Here is a 21,598-nt window from a genome sequence, read left to right on the forward strand (position 1 = left end):
TCACATGGAGTTGAATAATATGACCTGTTGTTTTGTAATATTTTTTCATATTGCCAGGGCATAGCACATCTACGTGATTCACTCATTGCATGATTTTTTTCATATTTTGATACACTAATATTGCATTTATTATCGTAACTGTATCCATGTTGTATCGTGTTTCTGATGGAAAATTATGTATTTTTGAATCCTATATTATACATAAAAGAATACACTAAATTGAATTTATGAATGAGCATTTCCCTATTTACACGTCTGCTACCATTCATGCCTATTCATTATATTATTTTAAACAAAATTATATAGCAGACAGATTAATAATTCCAGACTTAAATAAGTAAAATCTAAAATCATAACGTATTCAACAATCCCCTACAACGTAAAACAACAATCACGTAAAATCAACAGCGTTATGGTTATCGTCCATATTACAAAATTTATCGCGACAATTTCCCCTTTCTCTCGCTGTTTAGAAAAGAAAAACGAGATAACAAAGAGTCTAGTCTGTTACATTCAACGTGTAATAACGCCGATCACGCGAGAATCGAGTACTTCTACGGAATTGGACTTCCTGGAAATTCAATTCTCTCCCTCGGCCTTTTTCCCCGCAAATTAGCACCCTTCAGCGGTAACGCGGTGTCAAGGTGTCAACGAGGGTCGCCAGGGCGAGCACCTTGATTTCGAGACATCGTTAGATGCGCGGCTCACGGAAGATATGCTGTGTATACGCGTAGCTGCGGAAGAGGCGGAAGAGTCAAGCGGCGGGGTCAATGAAGCCCGGAGCACGAAGCGTTACTCTTTGGCCGACGTTCGGCCTGCTAAAATAACAAGGCACGTGACGCGAGAAAACAAGGAAGCTCTTGTCTCTTCCTTCGTCCGTCTTTCTTCTCTTCTCGCTTCGACTGGCCTTCGTTCTTTCCATTTTGCTTCTCTTCCAATCTTTCCCCTCTCACCTATTTCATCTTCCCATTCGATTTGTATATTTTGGTATCGCGTAGGAGATTAAGGAAGATTTTACCGAATCTTCTCAAGATGTTCACGTTCTTGTTGATTTTTCTTAATGTCATGTAAATTAGAAGTCACATGCCTATATGTCTTCGGGTTACAAAAATTTATGAATCATGGTCTTATCTCATAAGCAAATAAAACTCTGGTTTTAGAAGTTTACTAAATTCAGTGTGTTCAAGTACTGATGCAGTAGTAGAAGCAGATGTAGAAGTAGTAAAGTATACATAATATACAAATTAAAAAGTAAAGTTGTTCAGGCGCGTTTTGTACATTGCATTTAGTACCTTTTAGTGCATTTAGTACATTGACGTTGAAGATACTGGTAGTGTGACCGGTATTATTTGTTTATGCAATTGAAATTCTGTAATCCTGGTATCATTGGTCACTGATCGCTTTTATAGCCATCATTGTAAAATTTAATGTCGCTGTTTAGTAACCGTGACAGTCATATAATCTATACTCATAAATCAATATCCTTACACCAGCCCACTCTTTTAAGAAGTGTCCCAGCCCCGTTTCTCTGTTGTATCTCTCCATTTTTCAACGGCTTTAACTCGAGCATAAGAGGATATATTAACAATTAATGAACTGTCCGAAAGCCTGGAAAATATTCTTTTCCAAAGTACCAAGCGCCATATGAATGAAACTCGTTTCCAAGGACGGAAGACATTGACCAGCCGCCGCCTCGAAATAGAGTCGTCGTCGTTCAAGTCCTCATTGTTCGCCACTTTCACCGCCATAAATAACCTAGTCCTAACACCCTGCATACACCTCTCGCCTCACCTAACCACAAATCTATTCTCCATATCCGTAGTTGAAACAAAAATACACATCTCGAAATCTTCCGCGCTGTATCGCGTCCCATCCAGAATCTCTCTCCCCATCGGTCTCTACTTCCTTCGAATCTTCCCCATCTCTGGCGAAGCACGTTCTCTAATCTACATCGTCCGCCTCTCCCCCAATAGCGCGTATGTTCCATTGACTCGCATAGCCGGCAAGAGCCAACCGTGCTGCAGGTACCTTTGTTAATTAAGAGGCGTCATGTGTGGCCCCTCAGCCGTAGGTACACGTTGAAACTGTACACGCTCGCGTTCGTGTATCTGCCCGGCGTAATACGTGGTCAACCCATATAGTGACCACGCGAGACTTCCCCTATATATATGCATGTGTAGATGCATACACACAGAAACACATATACAGGGTGATTTTGAAATCGTGGTACGTGAAAATGTGAAGGATGTGATTCTTTACGTAAAAGTATTGGGTTGGCAACTAAGTGATTGCGGATCTTGTCATTAGGTGGTATCGACAAAATCCGCAATCACTTAGTTGCCAACCCAATATATTGAAAAAGATATCGGATAAAATGTGTTCGTACGACACTTCGTTTGCAGGAAAATTGGGTTTTGAAATGTGTCGTGTATGATGTTAATAGAAATTCGTTTGAAAATTTCATTTTTATCTCATTTGGAAATTTGAAGATTTCTCAAATACGCGGGTGAACTAAATATGTTCAAATTCTACTTTTTCGAAAACGAGCCATTGCATGAACGAACTTTTGTTGAAATGCGTCAATATATCGTGAATGTTGAAATGCAGCCGAAAAACGTCATACAGAATAAGCAAATTATACGATATTTTATTATGTCATTATTAAATGTTTATATTATTTCATATCGTTAAATTGTTATTAAATCTTTATATCATTTAATACAGTTAAATTTTCATTAAATTTTATGTGAAGTAAACGCATTGTATCTTAATATATCATATTAAATCCATTATATATATATATCGTTATATTAATAAATCAGGTTTATTCTGTATTTCTACGTGACGAACCACGTCGTTTTCAGCTGTGTGTATCGCAATTTTAGAATCACCCTGTAAGCACAGAGGGAGCTCTTGTATCCAGGCAAGGGACACGACTAACTATCCAGCTACACTGGCTAACGAGGGGCCTCGTGCAGATCTCGTGGTGGCTATTCGATGGCGGGACCGGATTACACCGTTCCGTTCCGAATTATCGGAAACCGATGAGCTCGGTTTTTCCGTAGAACGCACGGCTCGCGTGTCGCGTGACGTTGCTCAATTAAGTTCGCAACCCCGGAACTCTTGCTCCTTTTTCGTCCCCGTTGTTCCCTCGTAGATGCGGGGGTGAGTTGTTTAGGGGGTATTTGCCACAAGCAATTACCGTGGCGCGATGGAAAGAGATTTCGACGGAGGTCGGCTTGTTCGGGAGGTGCGGCTGATTCGGTGATAGATCGGAGATTAACCCAGGTTCCAGCCTCGGTGGTGGAGGTAGGGTCGATGTTGGAGGTTTCGGGGTAGGTGTTCGAAACCTTGTTCTCCATGCTGTAGATCCTACGGGATAACGTTTTTGGGTTGGTGTGTGTTGGGTTACGTTAACGTTTATGCATATCACAGAGACGATCGAGATATTAGGTTGCAATATATGAAACCTTAGGTCCTTAAAAAGGATAGGTTAAAGAATCAAAGTCATTTATGGAACAGAGAATTCTCATGTTTAAGAAATGTTCGTCGGCGAAGAAAGATTTAGGAAATTGATAGAAGAAAATCAAACATGCGTTGAATGTTATCTGCTGTGAATAATTAAAAGAATCTTTTAAACGTCTTCCAGTAATCTCAGCGCCCTAGCGATGAAATTAGATAACACGCACATATAGCAACTTAATGTGGACAATTATAGAAGAGATATCGTCCCACATTCGGAAAATTCATTACAGTCTCCGAAACACGAGGCTTCGTTAACTTTCTAACAGGGACAGCCTCTGAATCGTACACGTGAAAAGAGTTTCACGTCTAGATCGGTAATTTAAACTGCAGAAGATTATACTGACTCTCCTTTGAATCCACGTCGGAAGCTTAAAATCTCATCTATCAAAGAATTACTATCCGCGGCTAAATAACCAAGGGGAACCGTAGAAATAATCCACGCAAAGGAAGCAAAACGCGCAAAACAGCTCTGTTTCACCCCGTTCGGTCCCTCGATCGAGCCGAGTTTCTCTTTTTCTCGAGCTCGTGCGCGCGTTATATCGCTCGATTAAGCGCTCATCCGGTTACTCTATTTTTTCCTCTCTCGTAGCCTCTCGCGATGTCGAGAAGAAAAAAAAATCAGCCGCGGGGGGTTGCAGCGAAAGGAGGGGAGGGGTGGCGCGCGTGAATTAGCGTGGTACTGGGTGAGCGTGTACGAGCAATCAAAGACACATTGAAGAGGGAAAAGAGATCTGGTTGTACGCGAAAATGGCCAGTCGGAATTTATACGAACTCGTCCCGAGGAATTAGACGGGGAAACGATTCCGCGGAACTTTATCGGCCAACCGATCAGCGGAATTATCGGAAATCGATGGAAATCCTCTTTCGCCGACTGTTCGTGTCTCCTCTTGGCCTCGCTCGATTGAGTCCTCTGGGTCTTCTTTTCCTTCCATGTTTCTCTTTCTTTCTCTTTTTCTCGTTGGTGCTACACTCGATTCCACGGATCGCGTGTTTGCGAACGTGTGCACACAAAGAGAACGGGGCTTTGACTGAGCTAACTGAAAAGAGAGAGGAAGCCGAAGGCGCGAAAAGAAAACACCGTAGATTGATGGATAGTCGTGTAGATGGTCGTTTGTTTTAATCGACTCCGTGGAAATCGCCGCTTCATCAGAGTACTGTAATAATGAAAGGAAGAGAACGAAGTGAAGAACATATTTTTTAGTGAGTGCAATACAATGGATGCTCGTATAATACGTCTAGCGTTATAGGAAATAGCATTACACGAAAGCACATGGCTTATAACAATTCAGATAGACGAAGTAAACTTTTACGTCTTTCATAATTAGAATAAAAAATTCCGTTTAAACGAAGTCTTAATTAGTGTCTGATTAAATGCCAATTGAATCTACTTATCTGAACGTGATTCCCTATTATACTACGAACAATCACAATGAAAATCATATGAAATGATTTAAAAAAATCATAGATGTTCAATTTTCTTCTGATGATCCGCGATACTTTGTGATTAGGAAATTCTCGATCCGTGCTTTTATCGGCTCAATGTCCACGTTCGATAACCTGGTGCATTCACAAAAGACGAAAAAGAGGACAATAGAAAAGGAAGCATAGGCGTGAAAAGAAAACATCGTGGATGGACGAATCCCATGGTGCAGGATATTCGTTTTAATCGACCTAAACCCACAGAAAATCGACGTTGCCAGCGTGGTGTCGATATGGCACGGTCGCGGTCGTCCAAAGTGGCTAACGACGACTCTTGTACGAACTGATTCGGGGAAAAACTGGCCGTACTACGATTCTACCCTATCGGCCAATCGATCGAGATCCATTATCGAAAACCGATGAAAATTCTCTTTTAGTTGCGCTTCGATTCGCCACGGTACGTCACGTCGCCGAAAATTTTTGCTTGCCCCTCCTCCACCATTTCTCGTTCTCTCACCGATATATACATATGCGTGTCAGCGTGTCTTTTTTCCTCTTTTAGTTCGTTCGTTCATTCGTCCGCCGGCGCTTCTCATTTGCCCGTTGCACGATTCCCATCTCCACGGGCCGGATATCGAAGATATCTGTTCGCCATCGAATATAAATTCTGACAATTTTTTTCGACGTGAGAGGCGAATTTTTGTTTCCTCGTATTTTCCCGATTCATTCGGATGACCGGCTGCTTTCCGTAAAACGCGCGAAAAATAACGAGCAAGGACAACGATAAAAAGCTGCGACGTCCGATTGTAAAGTCTGTCGATCACGATGTCCATCCGATGTGCACACGGATCTTGTCGCTGATATTCAAGTTTCGCATGATTGACGCTGATATACTTGTAGAATCGTCGGGAAGATAATACGAATCGTTATAGACAGCGTAAATAACATAAAAGAAAGTGAGTTGATAAATCTGACCGCTTTGATTACCACTGTCATTTTTAGAGATATGAAAATATTTTATTCCTAGAAAATATACATCCCAAAGAGAATTATATTGTACATCTGAGTAACAACATTTTTATGATTCGTGAGAACCTCTTGGACATTTCAAGATCTACTTTTTTAAATAGTGAATGTTTATGCAAATTTATATTTTTATCAATTCAAGAAATGGAACATGGAAATTCCTTTCACCTAATAAAAATCGTAACAAGTAGTACCGCTACTCTTGAATATTTTATTAACTGTGCGTCCTAAGCGTATTCGATGCACTTTTACACTTTCAGAACATTTCCTTAATAAAACAAAGTACGCTAGATATAAAGCTCTTCTCCGAAGAAAGGCACACAAGTTTTTGCAATAACGGTTTCCATCACAATCCCGCTGCACGAGTGGCAATTTCATTTTTCCGTTTCCCCTTCTTTTGGGAAGCGGTGCGAGACGGAGAAGTCGATATACGAGAACGAGGACGATTATCGCGATGAAAATTGTGGCCCTCGGCCAAATGTCGCACGGGGATAAAGGTCTAACCGCTGGTTGGCGGGAAATGCATCGGACTTGTGCACCGGTGCGCCGCGTAAATCCGAAAATTCATTACTGCAACCTCTCGCGAGCGAGCGAGCGAGCGTGCAAAACGGGCCGATTGTTCGCGAGCAGGACGTTCCGGCGAGCGAGACGCCTGGCAGTAATGGGCCGGCGTCAGGATTTACAAGGGGATGGTAACCAGCGTTGGCTATTGTTGACAAGCAAATATAGAATTTTCACGATTCCGATGGAACAATCCCTGGGGGCGGTGAATAACGTCCGCGCGAATTAATAACTCGATCGTAAATTACGATTACGGAGGGTAGAGAAGGGATGGGTTCGTGTATTTAGAATTCAAATGACTGACTGCGCTCCCAGCCTGATCCTGCCTGATTGCCGGTACCCCCATCCGCGCTCCGATTTCTGCCACATGTTAATGACGATAATCCAATTCTATGAATTTATCAGGAACTGATAATAACCAGCGACGTTCGTTTTGATTTGTCCACCAGATTCGAGATTATCGTCCGGCTGGTTTTAATTTGATGTGAAATCATATGAAGAGTGCACTATATATGTGCATATTATATTTATTATCGCATTGCGATAGGCGCTTATTGCTTCAGTAATATGAGCAAAAGCGGTATTACGAAGAGGAAGCTTGATTTTCAGAATCATATGCCGACACGATGTTAAGGTTCGTCGATTGTTCGACAATTTCTTCTTTCGAAAGAAAGGTGACTTCGACGAAACCGTATTATAAAGTACAATATAGAAACCAATATTATCTATTTTCCAAGCAAATATTTTCCAAGCAAAAAATGCAAAGATTATTTAATACAAGTTTGATTTTGTTCCAGAAGGCGAGGACGCCGCGGAAGACGAAGATTCCTATCTCCTGGAAGAGGACGACGTACCTTCAGCGACAATAGCCACCGACACGGAACTAATCTCCGAGGCAGGAGGCCATCTGCCCGTCTTTCTCACCGAACCAGTCGATTCGTTTGTGGTGAAGAACAAACCGGCCACGTTACATTGCAAGGCCGCACACGCATTGCAGATCTACTTCCGGTGCAACGACGCGAGGGCGGAAGATTCGCAGCAACAGGATTTCGTAGACCCTCACACCGGCACTAGAATAGTCGACTGCGAATTGAACGTAACCAGAGACCACATCGAGGAATATTTTGGCAGAGACAAGTTCAAGTGCGAATGTATCGCATGGTCTGGTTCTGGACAGATTAAAAGTCAGCCTGCGACTGTCGATGTTGCTTGTAAGTGCGAAAATAATATTGTCCGATTGTATTGTCAAAATGAATATTAGTTTAATATTAATTGGAATATTATTAATTTTTGAAATGTCTCGTAAGATTGAAATTAAATTTTCTGTGTCTCTGTAAGTTACGAATTGAAGGACAGCTTTCTCGGCAATTTAAAACAATTTCTGGCATTCTGGTTATTGAATATACCGATGAATTATAAAATTAGTCGAGCGTAGACTAGTTAGTTTGAGTTGCACAGGAGGTTTAATGTAACGCGAGACATCTCAATTCTTCCAAGAACTTCGCTGATAAATATTCGGCTGTGGACAGTTGTTTGCTCCGCTGTCGGGACAGCCACGACTTTCGTCTTACTTCTGGCCCCTCGTAATTATCTTGATTCTCCTAAGCGAAGTCATTATTTAATTCCGACCCTTAATGCGAGGCAACACAATGACCGGCAACCATGAAGTTTCTAAGAGAATCAATTTAGGAAAGGACCGTTTGTTCGGTACTTTGCGCTTACGTAACTGTCGTTCGGACAAAAACTTTTGCTCCGCGAAAATGCCGTAGATAAATCACTAGAGCTCCTCTTCGACCCACTAGTCTCGTTATCAACGTGATTAAGGATAATTGCACACATTTATCAATACTCATGTTTTGTAGGTAAAACGTTTCAAAATTTTCTATAAATTCGCAATATTTCTTTATCGTTAATTTAACGGTCTTCTTTGCTATTTTTACCTTTTGAATTCGTCGGTACATTCAATGAATTGCACAAAAGTTTCCTTTGATTTACAACATTTTTTTATCATTATAATCTTTATGATAACTTTCCTTTCCACTTCTAATCGCTTTCAAATTTCATAGCTTCGAATTTCATAGTTTTTTCTTCAACAAATTGTATATATATTTTCTTTAATTTCCAAGATCTCTTTATCGTTATGTACTATCTTCAATGTAATAATTTTTCTTTCTATTTCCATGTGTCAAATCCACCAATATCTACTATTACTTTTTCTCAAAGAACCTCCGTTTGTATCATGTTTCTAACAGCCATAAATCCCATTTTCTCAGACCTGAAGAAGCAATTCGAATCTCCGCCGTACTCGGTATCGGTGGAAGCAGGCCAGAGCACCGAACTCAGGTGTCTTCCTCCTGTGGGAGTGCCACCACCGAGGGTGTACTGGCTAAGAAATAACGTCCCCGTCGACACGGAGTCGGACACGCTTTTAGTGTCTAGCGAGGGACACCTTCTGGTTGGCCAAGCGAAGCTAAGCCATCAGGCGAATTACACTTGTGTCGCGGAGAATATCGCGGCCAAGAGGCTTAGCGAGCCTGTCAGCCTGACAGTTTATGGTAAGTTTGCTTTGATGGCATATAATTGCACGTTACTTCTCGTGATTTGTTTCCATATTCCATTTCAAAGGAATACGTGATGTAATTAGACGTAAATGACATTGAACTTCTATTAACTCTCCATAGGCGAAATGTATTTTTTAATTTCCGGTAGATAAAACATTTTAGAATTCTTGATTTTTTAAAGATGTTTCCTGAATGTTTATTTTTATAATTATTTCTTTGTAGAATTGTTGTAATTATTTCTTGTTCGTCTGCTGAAGTAACAAAGCAAAATAACTATTTTTACTGTAATACTATAATATATAATAGATACAAAAATCGGAGTTTCAACTCAATGGATCAAGAATGCTACAATTCAACTCTATCTGCATTTTCTACTCTTTCCAAGATACTAAACGAAACCAAAATTAAAATATCCATAAAAATTTGGTTACAGTGAAGGGTGGATGGTCCTCGTGGTCCGCATGGTCCGAATGTCACTCGAGATGCGCGAAAGGTGGCCAGAAACGAACTCGAACGTGCACGAACCCCGCCCCCATGAACGGGGGTCAGCCTTGCATGGGTCCGTCTCAACAGAAGATGGACTGCAACATCGCCTGTCCCGGTAAGTGTCCCGTGAATTCATTATCCAGCCGGGACAGAATGAGATTTTCAAGGAAGCATCACGGTTCGTTAACGTCGATACGCCGTTCGGTTCCGCGACTGAACAGAGATTTCTTGCCGACGTTGTCCCTACCACGCGTCTATTTCTATCCGGTGGCGAACGAGCGAGCAAGAGATCATCGTCTTCTCTTCGTTCGATTGTGAGTCGTGTTGCGCGGGAACGACGCGACGGTCGGGCAAGCAGGTTCTACCACGACAAACCGATATTACCGATGCCAAGGGAGAGGAGAGGCTCTCTCGTTTGATTTACGAGCTTCCCTCTTTCCCTCTTCGAATGTCGCCGATGTTTCAACAGGAGGCGGTTCTCAGCTCTCTTAAATTGTATTCACCTTTCGAAAACGCTTCGCGACATCCCGAAGGAGAAACCTGCACGCACGATCGGCCATGCGCCGAGTCCTATTGAAAATCGCCGGGGGCAACGTCCACGGGAAACGTGGCGGGGAATCGCGGAGGATCGACGAGTGAAATATTAACCCCTTGTCTCGTAGTTCGCGCTGACACGCTGCACTGGCAGAATTTTGATATGGTTACTCGTTTTGAGTGTTATCCTCGACCAAGAGTCGAGCTCTTGAATGTAAATGGCAGGTAATTGGAAAATGAAGATGGATATGCATATATGTATTTTCTGTTTGGTAAAGGCGAGAATGGCGAGACAGGGAGTTAATTAGAAAGTCTATTGATACTATTGACTGTCGCTTATGTGTGCGCACGTGTTTCTCACTAACTGTCTGTCCCGCTTTCGATAATGCACCTATACGTCTTTCTGTCTAACGCTCGCTTCGGAATAGCCGGCACTCTGGAGGAGTTTACCAACGCTCTAGGTAAGTGTATACTCGTAAATCCGCCTCAAAAGCCAACCATTAAATTAAAAAAGAAAAAAAAAAAGAAAGAAAGTCAGAAAACGTCCACGTATAATATCCACATAATATTCCAATTCAAAAGCAAACGCTAGAAAAGGGAAAAAGATTTCCCTCAAGGGAAAGAATCATTTGTAAGTATCGCGTCGGAACTACTCGAATCATGGCTAAAGATCGAACGCATACGGAACAGAGACTGCTTTTTTCCACGAAGCCAGTACGAGTCAATTAAACGGAAAGGAAGCGGAGTTCTCGCGACCGAATTGACGAGTATGGCTTTCGAAAAAGGCTCGTGGGGATACGGACGAGTTACGAGTCCCGCTGTCCCGTTTCCACGTAGCTTTTTATCCATCGCTTTAACGGCGATCCGAGTTCCCCTTAACGACCTCACGAAAGAAAGACGATCCTTCGAACCGTTCGTCTCTTTTTTCTTTTCCCGGGGACACACAGTGGTGGACGGAGGATGGTCCAGATGGTCGGCATGGTCGGTGTGCGGCACCGACTGTACGCATACAAGAAGAAGATCCTGTGACGAGCCACCACCCAGCCACGGTGGACGACCTTGTCAAGGGAGGGACATCAGCGTGGCGAATTGCACCGGCGGCATGTGCAACAGTAAGTCACGAGATCCTTTCCCACTTGTCACGACTCTCTTCGGCGCCACATCGGCTCATCCACGTGAAAAAGATACCTTGTTCGCGAGAATACACAAGCTAATCACCTTTAAGGTGGATCGAGGGTAGGCTGAATGGCTTAGGAGATAGTAAAAGCTTTTTTCGTAGATCGGATAAGGAATAATAAATGTTCGATGATTCGAGTTTAACTGGACTCCATTTTATCGGTAAAGTGAAACTTTGTGGTGTTTGGAAAGTCTGTTTGGGGATTCAGAGTTCTGGATTTTTCTATAGTGTGAGTTGAAGGTGATCAGTGTGTAATTAGAGTTGATTAACGACCGAGTAAAATGAATATTCAAGTAGTTTTCTGTTTTCTGTTTTATGAAGTCGATCATTCCTGAATAATTATAGACTATAATTATCTTTATGACTACTGCTTTTTGCCTCGCATAGAGAATATACTTATCATAAATTAATCTTTACTCACCATTCGCTGCAAACGCTTTGATAATCGTGCCATTCTACCAGGCTCCTGTTTCTTTTCCAGATGGCAACACGAAGATGGGCGGTGCACACTTGACCGAGCAGGGTAAGCTCAAACTTAAAAATTCACTTTTTCCTTGATACTTAGTTCTCTTAATAAAACCTGGTATAATCTTGAGAAAATGTTATAATTTTATGTTTGTACGTGCCATGTTTGTGGCACAAAGAATTCGACGTCACGATTGGACAATAGCGATTCGCAAAACGTTCGAGACCCACCCCCGATCCGTTCCGCGGTGGCGACGTGCGAAAATCGAAATAAAATATGGCGAGTAGGCGTAAGGCACGACCAGCCGCGAAGAAAACGCGCCTAACTCGTCGCGCGACATTCTTAGATGGATTCTTCACGGTTTGTGAGCGCCGTTTATATCCGCCGTAGAGCTCGGTTCGCGATCAGATACCATTCAAATCGTTCGTCCCATGTTGGGAAAATAGAACAGAGCGATCGTGCGCTGAGCGCCGCTCTAAGAACGATATTCATCGATTCAGGTATATTAATGCGAATGTCGAAGGCGTCACGAGCCTTTAAACGGTTGCGCATCGTCGAACAATTGATGTAGAGGAAAATAATTCCAATAGCGAATGAGTACACCCATATTTATGCAGAAACGATGAAGAAGAATAACCAATAAACGATTGACACTAATAGAAAAGAACGGTCAAAGAATTTAATTCTCAAACGAATAAACTAAAATTACTAGTGAAATTTTACAAAACAAATTTTACTTCGTTGAAAATTCTAAAATTCTAAAAGCTATTTTGTACAACGCAATTCTGTAATCTACAACCTGTCAATTCTCGAATAACAATCGATAAATTATTATAGAAGAGGATTGCGATCTTCGATTCTCGCAACTCACGCTCAAATACCTTCTCTTCTTCTTACCCAATTTACCATCCGCCTCTTGTACAACTCCAGTCGCTTGCCATCGGTTTAATAATCGTTTTCCAGCCCGAGGAAAAATGCCTCCTCATTCCCTCGTCATCCCTCCGCTATTTACCCAGCAAGTTTTCCACGCCAATGACGAAGGTCCACAGCCCCTCCGCGTATTTACTTTTAATTACGCGACCGGTTAATTATTGACGCTCCGCAGGACGATCGTCGAAGGGCCGATTCGCGGTCCAAACAGTCGCAACAATGAGGTGGCGGCTGCTGCTAGTCAAGGGTGGCCCACTGGTCCGTATAGATCCAGACACAACCCCCGTTAGCTGGACGATTCTATCGACCGAACCACATCAAAGTTGCACGCGATACCGTTCGACGTAGGCTGTATTCTCTCCCCATTCCGCCTCGCGTCGACGGGGGTGGGTTCGCTTTAATATCGAAGAAAATTATGTAATCGGTAGCCGTTACGCCTCCCGCGCCCCTTCCAACAGGGGAAATTGATCGTGCATGCAAATAAAGTGCCATTATCCCGTGGCGAAACTCTGAACGTGAGTATATGGATGGTCGAACAGAGGGAACAGAGAGGGTAGCAACCACCACCCTTTGGAACTTCGATTTTCGTCGAAAGCCACGATAAGACGCGAAAACTGTTGCGAATTACACCCCGGTGGTTGGTGAGAGGTTTTAGGATAGTTTTCGCTGAAATGGTTAACTCTTAGGTAGAAAACCAAGATTCTGAAATTATTCTACGAGCGTGTAGGTATGTTTGCAGGTACGATATTTGAAAGTTTTCCATAGACTTCGACAATAAAGAATGCTCGAGAAAAGAGGAGCCGAAAATAAAATGTTAGTGAAAGGAATATAGAATATCCAATAGTTGTACCAGAGTTAAAGTAAAGTGGAATACACGTACTTTGAGTTTACATACGAATTTTCTTTCTCTCTTTCTCGTTCGCGAATCTTTCCCAATTCTTTTTCATAAAAATACATGTGTATTTTATAAAAATTCCTACAATGTTTTATTGCCTACGGTATTTCAAAGTAGTTACGTCTCTTTCGAGGAAAGATTCACGAAAGTGAGGTAACAAAAGAAAAAGGCAATCGAAGCCAGAATTCTTTCAAGGGGTTCCGAATGAATTATAGGCTTCAGATACGTTAGGTCGAGGTTATGAAGCGTTATCAATTGCCGTTAAGAAAATAAATCTCTGCGACCCCATGCACTCGCTCCACTTTTCAGTTTGCGGAGGGTGAAGCACGCGAACGATCCAGGCGAATGGAGGAGAGAGCCTGCGTAACCCGACTAACGACGTGGAACTATTGCGTTTCAGGGAATAGATCCTCTTTCTCCTTTCTCCCCCTTATTTTCTGGATCTTCGTATGCGTTTTCGTCGCCGCGTATATTGATGTTCGAAGCACGTGTCCCGGGACCAGCGTGCGCCAAGCCGACGCACATGATCCTGCGAACGAGAAGCCGGCTCTCCTCCGAGAGTCACGTACCGGGGTTACAACCGGGAATGGCTTTGACATTCTAAAATTGGAAGAAGCTTAGGAACGTCAGCCGCCGCTTTCTCGCCGTGCCGGAGACCTGGTGGTATTTGTCGAAAATCTCCTGAATCAGACATGGATACCTTGAACGTGGCAATGAGACGATGAAGGGTAGACACCGTGGAAAGAATTATTTCTCCTTTTTCTTTTTTCGTTTTAGAGCGAGTAACTTCGCTGATAGGCGATTAGGCGATAGTTTGTAGAATTTATTTGAAAGTTTTCGGAGACTGTGGGCCAACTGCTTAAAGCCAGTTCTAGTTCTCAGCGAAGTTTCATATTGCAAGATTTTTGATAAAGAACTTTTGTAATGAAGCAATAAGATTACTCTTGTTTTCAACGATGGTAATACGGAGCTCTGTGAATTTAAAGGCTGAACTTGGTTTCATGTTAGACATTTTTACGAGGAATCTCTATAGTACAAATAATAATTTATTTCAGAGCGAAAATATCGTTTCAACTTTTCCGTACTTTCTTTATGTCTAACGAAACTTCAATGCTTTATACTATATCACGAACTTCGAATTGCACGTTTGTCTTAGCAAATCGATTAATACGTCAGTACTTTATATCTCCATTGTTACATAAAATATCACGTTAAGCTTCTTCATTTTTTAATCAAATATAACAACCGTCTCGAGACTTTTGAGCAACATTCGCTAGGAGAAAAGTTGCACGAGTAATTGCTTTACTCTCCTCTCGTTTCGTAAATTGATATCCGCGAACTTTCGCGATTTACGACAGCACGTCGCCTGTCGAATGAAGCGTTCACAAGCGATCCATTCGCGGCTCACCGGGACAAGAAGCACCGATGAATTCCTGCGTTACATAATTCATAAAACGCCGTTCGAATCTCGGTGAAACTTTGCATACAGCGTAATTCAATCCCGATTTTACATGGACGATAAGAATATCATAGTGTACGATGACGTAATCTCTCTTTCCTGTCCTCTTTACCTCCTCCTACTACGTTTTTCGCGGTTTTAATCGCGTCCCACGTCGTCTTTGTTGCCATCCTGTGTTCACTGACCGTCGAGCGACACGACACCACTTAAAATTATTATTCCGTTCGAGTTCTCTACATGCTTGCCATGGTGGTTTTTATTACGGGCCGCTTAACGGCCACGATAATAATGATCCGAATGTTTATCGTCGAAAGCGCGGAATAAACGTGCCACGATGTAAAACGATAAAACAGGAGACACGAAGGGAGACGAGCGAAGGTTGTGTCCCCTTGGCGTAAATGGAGAGGAACCGAGCTTGAAACTTTCCTTAGACGATGCTCGTAATATTTAGCGGTACGCGGGAAACGTTTAAAAACTCGTCTTCGTCTTCTTCTGTCTGTCTCCTTCTCGCCGTCAACTCTGTGCGTAGCATTGGTCCACGCGAACACGTTTCGTCGTAAAAAAGGAAAAAGAAGAGGGAAAGAAGGAGGAGAAAGAAGAAGAGCGTATAAAAGTTGCCGCGTAAATTATTCATGAATGGTGGTCGGCTCTGCTCGTCCACGATGAGCACACTTCGCGGATACGCGAGAATTACCGGCGCCATTTGCACGCTACGTCTTAAACGGCGGCGGAGAGATCGTATCGCGGAGTGGCCCCTTAAAACGAGGAATTAACGCCCGCTGGTTACTGTAATCTCCGACCGGGCGATAATCTTTCGACGCGCGGCTTAACGCCATGCTGTAACAAAGTCTCGAATTAGCGGCTATGCTTTCTCGCTTCTGTAGCGTGTTCCCCGGAAACAAACCTGCCAGAGTTTGGACAGTGAGTGGTCGGCCGCGTGCATGATTTCGCGTTGACTCATGTTTCAAAGAAAGTCTCGAGAGATACGGTATCTTGGAGATCTAGTCGATTCGCGAGTGTTAAGTGGTGGAACTTAATTGGGCACTAATTACTTGTGCCAATTCACTAGCTTAAAAAGAGAAAATCTAGTATGCTATAATGGGGGCTTCGACGTGGGAAATTTTCAGTGTTTAATCTCTCGAGGGACAAATTCATTAACACACTACGCGCAAATGATAACTTCGTCGAAAGTGTGTGCATTTTTTTAATAATTACGAAGACGAACGATCTGATACCTGTGAGTTTCGTAGGTTGAATGGCTAAGATTAAATATTCATAAAAATATTCCATGTACTCAGGAATATTTATTCGCAATAATATTGTCAATTAGTCACCTTCTAAAACTAGACTTTCATTATAGAGAAACATACAACATATAAACGTACGCATATGCGCTGGTATCCCTCAAGAGGTTGTGAAGAAAATACAATAAAAATCAGTTTCGATGATAAAGTAATTAACATTCTACAATTCCTGTACTACCATGTCGTACGTGTCTGTGACCGGTTCGTGAGACAGGAATAAGAAAGAAACGCGTCGTTTGATGTTCACAGCGAACTCGCAGATGGACATGGCTCTGTACGGCAGCCTGACTGCCGCGTGTGCAGTAGTCGGCGGCCTGGCATTTTTCATAGCGAGGTTTCTGAGGCGCAAAGGTCGGGACCATTCTCTTTACTCCATGGCCCGTAACGGTAAGCATTTCACAAATGGAAGAAAAAAGAAAGAAAGCCAGCCGCGGTGGCTCTTCGCGAACGAAGGAGCGAAACATGACGTTCCGCGGCTGTATGTAATTATATCTCGCGTTTGTGTCGTCTTTCAAGAAAGCTGAACTCGTTCTCGTTCCTTCGTCACGCTACGCTCGATCGAAATGATACTATTTCGAAATGTGATCGACGCCACGTGTTCGCTACTTTCATCCACGCATCAAGAAAATTTGAGACGATAGCTCTGACTATGTGAGTTAAATATAGAAGAATCGAAGTTCTTGGATGGAATGCTTCGTCGTCGTTCGATGATTTGATATCCAGCGATGAAAAATCGTCACCTATCGTAAGAAAAATTTATCGGTGAAACGAAGAAAACTTCTCAGATTCCTGCGTACACGTTCAACTCGCCTAGCCAGAACACATCGCAATATAAACATCAAATATTCTAAAAATCTGATGAAAGTGGCGGACGTGGTTAGCCCCTGAAATCGGAATAGTATCACAGCGGCGTCTGTCCGCAGCGCGCAGAGATACCCACGAGCCGTGGCTCGGCGGTGTGCGTTTCAGAATTCCAGCCGGAGTTCTTCCCGGACCAGGACAAGAAGCTGAGCCTACAGCCGGACGTAACAGCGACGAGCGTTCCGGCCTGTTACGAGTATCCTTTCGACCCGAAGCTGTCGATGTCGAGATCCCTCTCCGAGCACCATTACGACGTGCCCCACCTATCGATCGCTCCACAACCGTCACCAATGTCACCAACGCCAAGCACGTCGACGCAGGAATCATGCAGCGACAAACAGATCCATTCCGATTGCGAGAACAGCGTCACTAGCTCGTACCCGTCATCCGACTCGACGTACAACGTCGCCTCGGAGAGCGTTCGTTTACCGAAGCTTGAGACCGGAAACGTTGCTGGAGCGGCGGTAAACACGCGTGGCGCGCTTTTGGTGCTTCCGGACGCGGGCATATCCATGTCGGTGCCCGAGGGAGCCGTGCCGAAGCCACTCAGGGAGGAACTCTACTTGGCGGTGCTGAACGAGGATCGCTTTAGGCCTCGATTACCCGGTAAGTGGTGCGTGCATTATTAATTGCCAAGCGCTGTCCGTGACGGTTCCACCGGAACGAACACCTCATCGATCCGACTCGATTGCGATTCAATTGACGCGGACGGTCTCGATGGAATGGTCTGGATGTCTTTGAGGCGAGAACGCTTCCAGCTCTGATGTTGCTCCGTCTAATTGCAAATTGTGGCGCGTGTAATAGATGTGTATCCTCGTGGAAAGACGTGAGATCGCTTCTCAAGAGATTAGATACAGTTCCTTGCAGATATTCGCAAACAGATAATCCTATATTCAGCGCGACTGACTAGAAGCTCGATTGTTTGACTAGAAATTTGATCGCGATCAAAAAAAAAAGATTGTCTCGAAGAGAATATTTAGATTTCCGCGTTTTCAAACTTTCATAATTCTGCTCTTTTCTGCTCTTCTATCCCTTATGACACATATGGAAGCAATAGCTAGAGATTTTTGTGTTTCCTCCAGACGGTATCACACAACTATCCGCGGTGGTGACCTGCGGCCCTTCGTCGGCAACTTTCAACAAACCAGTAATCCTCCAGTTCGAGCACTGCGCGATGCTTCACCCAGCAACGTGGGAGTTGAGCGTCTGGGCTAGCGATGGTCTAAGCGTCGAGGACGGTACAGCGATCGCTTCTTCCAAGGATCATCAATCGATTACGTGGACAAGAGTGTTAACGTTAGGCAACGAGACGATCAACACACCGCTGTTCACGCAGCTGGATCACGCGGAAGCCTTCATCGTGACGGAACAACTGAGAGGCTACGTTCTAGCTGGCCAAAGTTGCGAAAACGTGATCGCCACGAAGAGACTACGGCTAGCGTTGTTCGCCAGCCAAGCAGGCCAATGTTGCGTCCGAGTGTATGCCGTGGAAGACACGAAGGCTGCCATGAAGGCGATCGTCGATAGAGAATCTCAAATTAGAGGTTACTTGCTGGATAAGCCAAGAACCCTGCTGTTCCAAGACAACGGTGAATCGCTCTGCATCAGCCTCGAAGAAGTTGGTAACGAGTGGCAGAGCAAGTCGCCCACGGAACGGCAGGAGATTTCGTTCAGGGACATGTGGAACTGCCAGGAGAACACGAAACACGTAACTTTCGGGTTAGACACCGCGTTCGGACCTACCAGCAGCAGAAGCTACAAACTCCAAGTATCGCAAGGGAACTCGGACACCAGGCAGGTGTTTAGGATCGTGTACGACGGCGCGAAGCAATTGATCTCATCCGGAAGCGTGACCAGACCGCTCAGAGAGGTGACTGTGGTCAGCAGCGGGCATGCTAATAACGTGACCACTGACTCCACCACCCTCAGACCGTTTCGGTTTACCAGGTCCCTAAGGAAACAGCTATGCCAATGCCTGGACCCACCGAACGCTCTTGGCAACGACTGGAGGATGCTGGCGCAGAGGCTTCAAGTCGACAGGTTGGTAATCTTGAGATTTCCATATTTGCTTCGATAGATGCTTGTCTGTTACTTTGGTAATTCGATCGACTGACGGGATATATCCTCCGGGGACACTGATAGTTTCTTTATATGCTACCGTTTCTGAGTATCTCTTTCAAGGCTCCGTGTCCCACAGGAGTTGATTGTTCTTGACAGCCGGTGATTTGTAAGGATCGTATGGCCATTTTCGATGCAGAAATCAATACGAGGGATTTGCAAATGTCTTAGACTACGGTAGAATTATGTTTATCTGAATATATCGGGAGACTGATAGTTTCGATTATCGAGGTTTATTTGTTAACCTCTTCACTCGTTCTTATCAATTTTGATAGTAAGAGCTAACGTTCAGAAAATCGAAGTCGAATGTTCAACTTGTCCGCTAGATACGTAATTTATTATGCACGTAAACAAGTAATTTTATACTTAATTTGACATAAGAAGATACGTTTATGTGATTAGAGTTTTCCTCAATCGTACTTTGGAATTAGAACTCAGCTTTATAGCTTATGCATGTACTTGAAACTTAGAATCGACTTATTCATACGTAGTTCTACTACGTTTCAAAAGTTTGTGATAGAATTTCAAGATCAAAGAGAGAAGTAGTACTGTAATATCCATATCAATTGTAGAGTGGTATCTATTTAATTTCTGATTTTTATCGAATTTTCTTGATCGATAAATCGGGAAACATGTATCTCAATCATATTACTCAACGAATTTCTACATTTCAATTTCTGTTTGACAAACACAAAGACTGATTTTATTCCTAAAAAATAAAAATTTGTTGACCATAGGAAAACAGGATTGTGAGTCAGAGATCACGTGAAAGATCAATACAATTCATCTAATAACAGCTTCTACTTTTCCATCTATCATCGATAGCTTTTCTTCCATAACGAAAGACGCGTGGATTTCCTTGACTTGCAGGTACATCAACTACTTCGCCACTAAGTCCAGTCCCACGGAGCATATTCTGGACCTGTGGGAAGCGAAACACCATGAGCCAACCGCGGTGACCGACCTCCTGAACCATCTTCGAGTGATGGGCAGAACCGACGCGGCCACGATCCTGGAAGCCCAACTGGGTCCGTGGCTTTGAACGAACGGAACCTCGAAGCCACGTGACGTTCCCTGTGGTGAGTGAAAGTCCATGAACGAGCCGAGTGAACGAAAAAAGAAATGAAAAGTGGTGAACCGAACATTGTTTTGGAGTGGAGAAGCCGGTTCTCCGGGACGGACTCATCGAAACACTGCCTTAATTTTGCGCGGGTCAAAACTGTCTCTCTCCCGCTTACCCCTTTTGTACATAGAAATTTTCGTCTCTTTCTTTTCCCTTATTTTCTATTTTGTTTCTTTTGTAAGATGAACGTTGTTCGAGGTGACATCGTCGGATCTATACGAGGATCGTATTGTAATAATCGTGAAACGAAGTAAACTAGAGACTATACGTTTAGATGGTTATATATGTGTACATATCGTGCTAAGGACTGGCGAGTAAATGCAAATGGATATATCCATTTAGACGGATGTTTATATATATATAAATAAATATATATAAAAATATATATATATAGTTAGATAGATAGAGAAACATCGAGCATGGAACGAATTACGAAAACGAAGAAAAGAAAAGTCGTTCCGACGCGGTGAAAGAAGTGAAACGAAAAGAAAAGAAACGAACGAGATAAGGTAAGGAGGGAAAAATGGAAGATGTTTTTATCGATTTGTTATATACGGATGCACGAGCACACACGCGAGTGGCCACCGGTTTCCTGGAAGGATGATCGTGCCAAAATTCTCACTCTCGGTTTCGAAACCCACGTATCCGTTTCCGTTGAATTTTGTATTCAGATGTTTGTTAAAAAGTATGCGTCTGTGGTTTCTTTCGTGCACATCGACAATACCATTGCTCCGTGGCCTGTTCAACCCTCGAACAACACGGCGAGGGGTAATGCACGCTCGCGCGCGCACACCTGAACGGGGCGGAAGTTCGATCGCGTAGAAAACGACCTCTATTCGCGGTAAAAATCGGATAATTTTTAAATCGATGCAAGTTTATTTGGAAGAACTGTATATTTGTTACTTTCGACGAATAAAATATTCTTGTATACCTCGAGTGGTTGTTCATTCATTTTTTATCCCTCTTTCGCTCCTCCTACCTTCGTGAAAAAATCGTTTTAAAGTATTTCAGCGTGTTTCCTAGCAAATGTTTCCAATCTTTCGTCACTTTTACGAAAGTTGAAATAATTAAGATAAATGAAATTTTCGATATTGTCAAAACACGAATCCGCGATTAAAGGAGAACTGAAACTGTCGGATTTAATACGAGCTGA

At 43.2% G+C, this 21,598-nt stretch overlaps 1 protein-coding gene across 4 annotated transcripts in view; it reads left to right on the forward strand.

Moving 5' to 3' along the window:
* The window catches only part of LOC100642219 (netrin receptor UNC5C), a 44,682-nt gene extending 23,301 nt beyond the window's left edge, over window positions 1–21,381 (forward strand). Inside the window, exons 3-12 of one of the 4 annotated variants that reach the window (XM_048409029.1) lie at window positions 7,329–7,742; window positions 8,805–9,086; window positions 9,526–9,693; window positions 10,541–10,573; window positions 11,060–11,224; window positions 11,771–11,812; window positions 16,593–16,730; window positions 17,313–17,810; window positions 18,287–19,244; window positions 20,193–21,381. In XM_048409029.1, coding sequence (XP_048264986.1) covers window positions 7,329–7,742; window positions 8,805–9,086; window positions 9,526–9,693; window positions 10,541–10,573; window positions 11,060–11,224; window positions 11,771–11,812; window positions 16,593–16,730; window positions 17,313–17,810; window positions 18,287–19,244; window positions 20,193–20,364 — 2,870 coding nt within the window. In that variant the 3' untranslated portion in view covers window positions 20,365–21,381. The remainder of the gene's footprint in view (window positions 1–7,328; window positions 7,743–8,804; window positions 9,087–9,525; window positions 9,694–10,540; window positions 10,574–11,059; window positions 11,225–11,770; window positions 11,813–16,592; window positions 16,731–17,312; window positions 17,811–18,286; window positions 19,245–20,192) is intronic. The other 3 variants (XM_048409030.1, XM_003398190.4, XM_020864922.2) reach the window with 3 other exon arrangements.
* Window positions 21,382–21,598: the final 217 nt, after the last annotated feature.

This window comes from Bombus terrestris, chromosome 10 (assembly GCF_910591885.1).
Source record: "Bombus terrestris chromosome 10, iyBomTerr1.2, whole genome shotgun sequence".
NCBI classification, from domain to species: domain Eukaryota; kingdom Metazoa; phylum Arthropoda; class Insecta; order Hymenoptera; family Apidae; genus Bombus; species Bombus terrestris.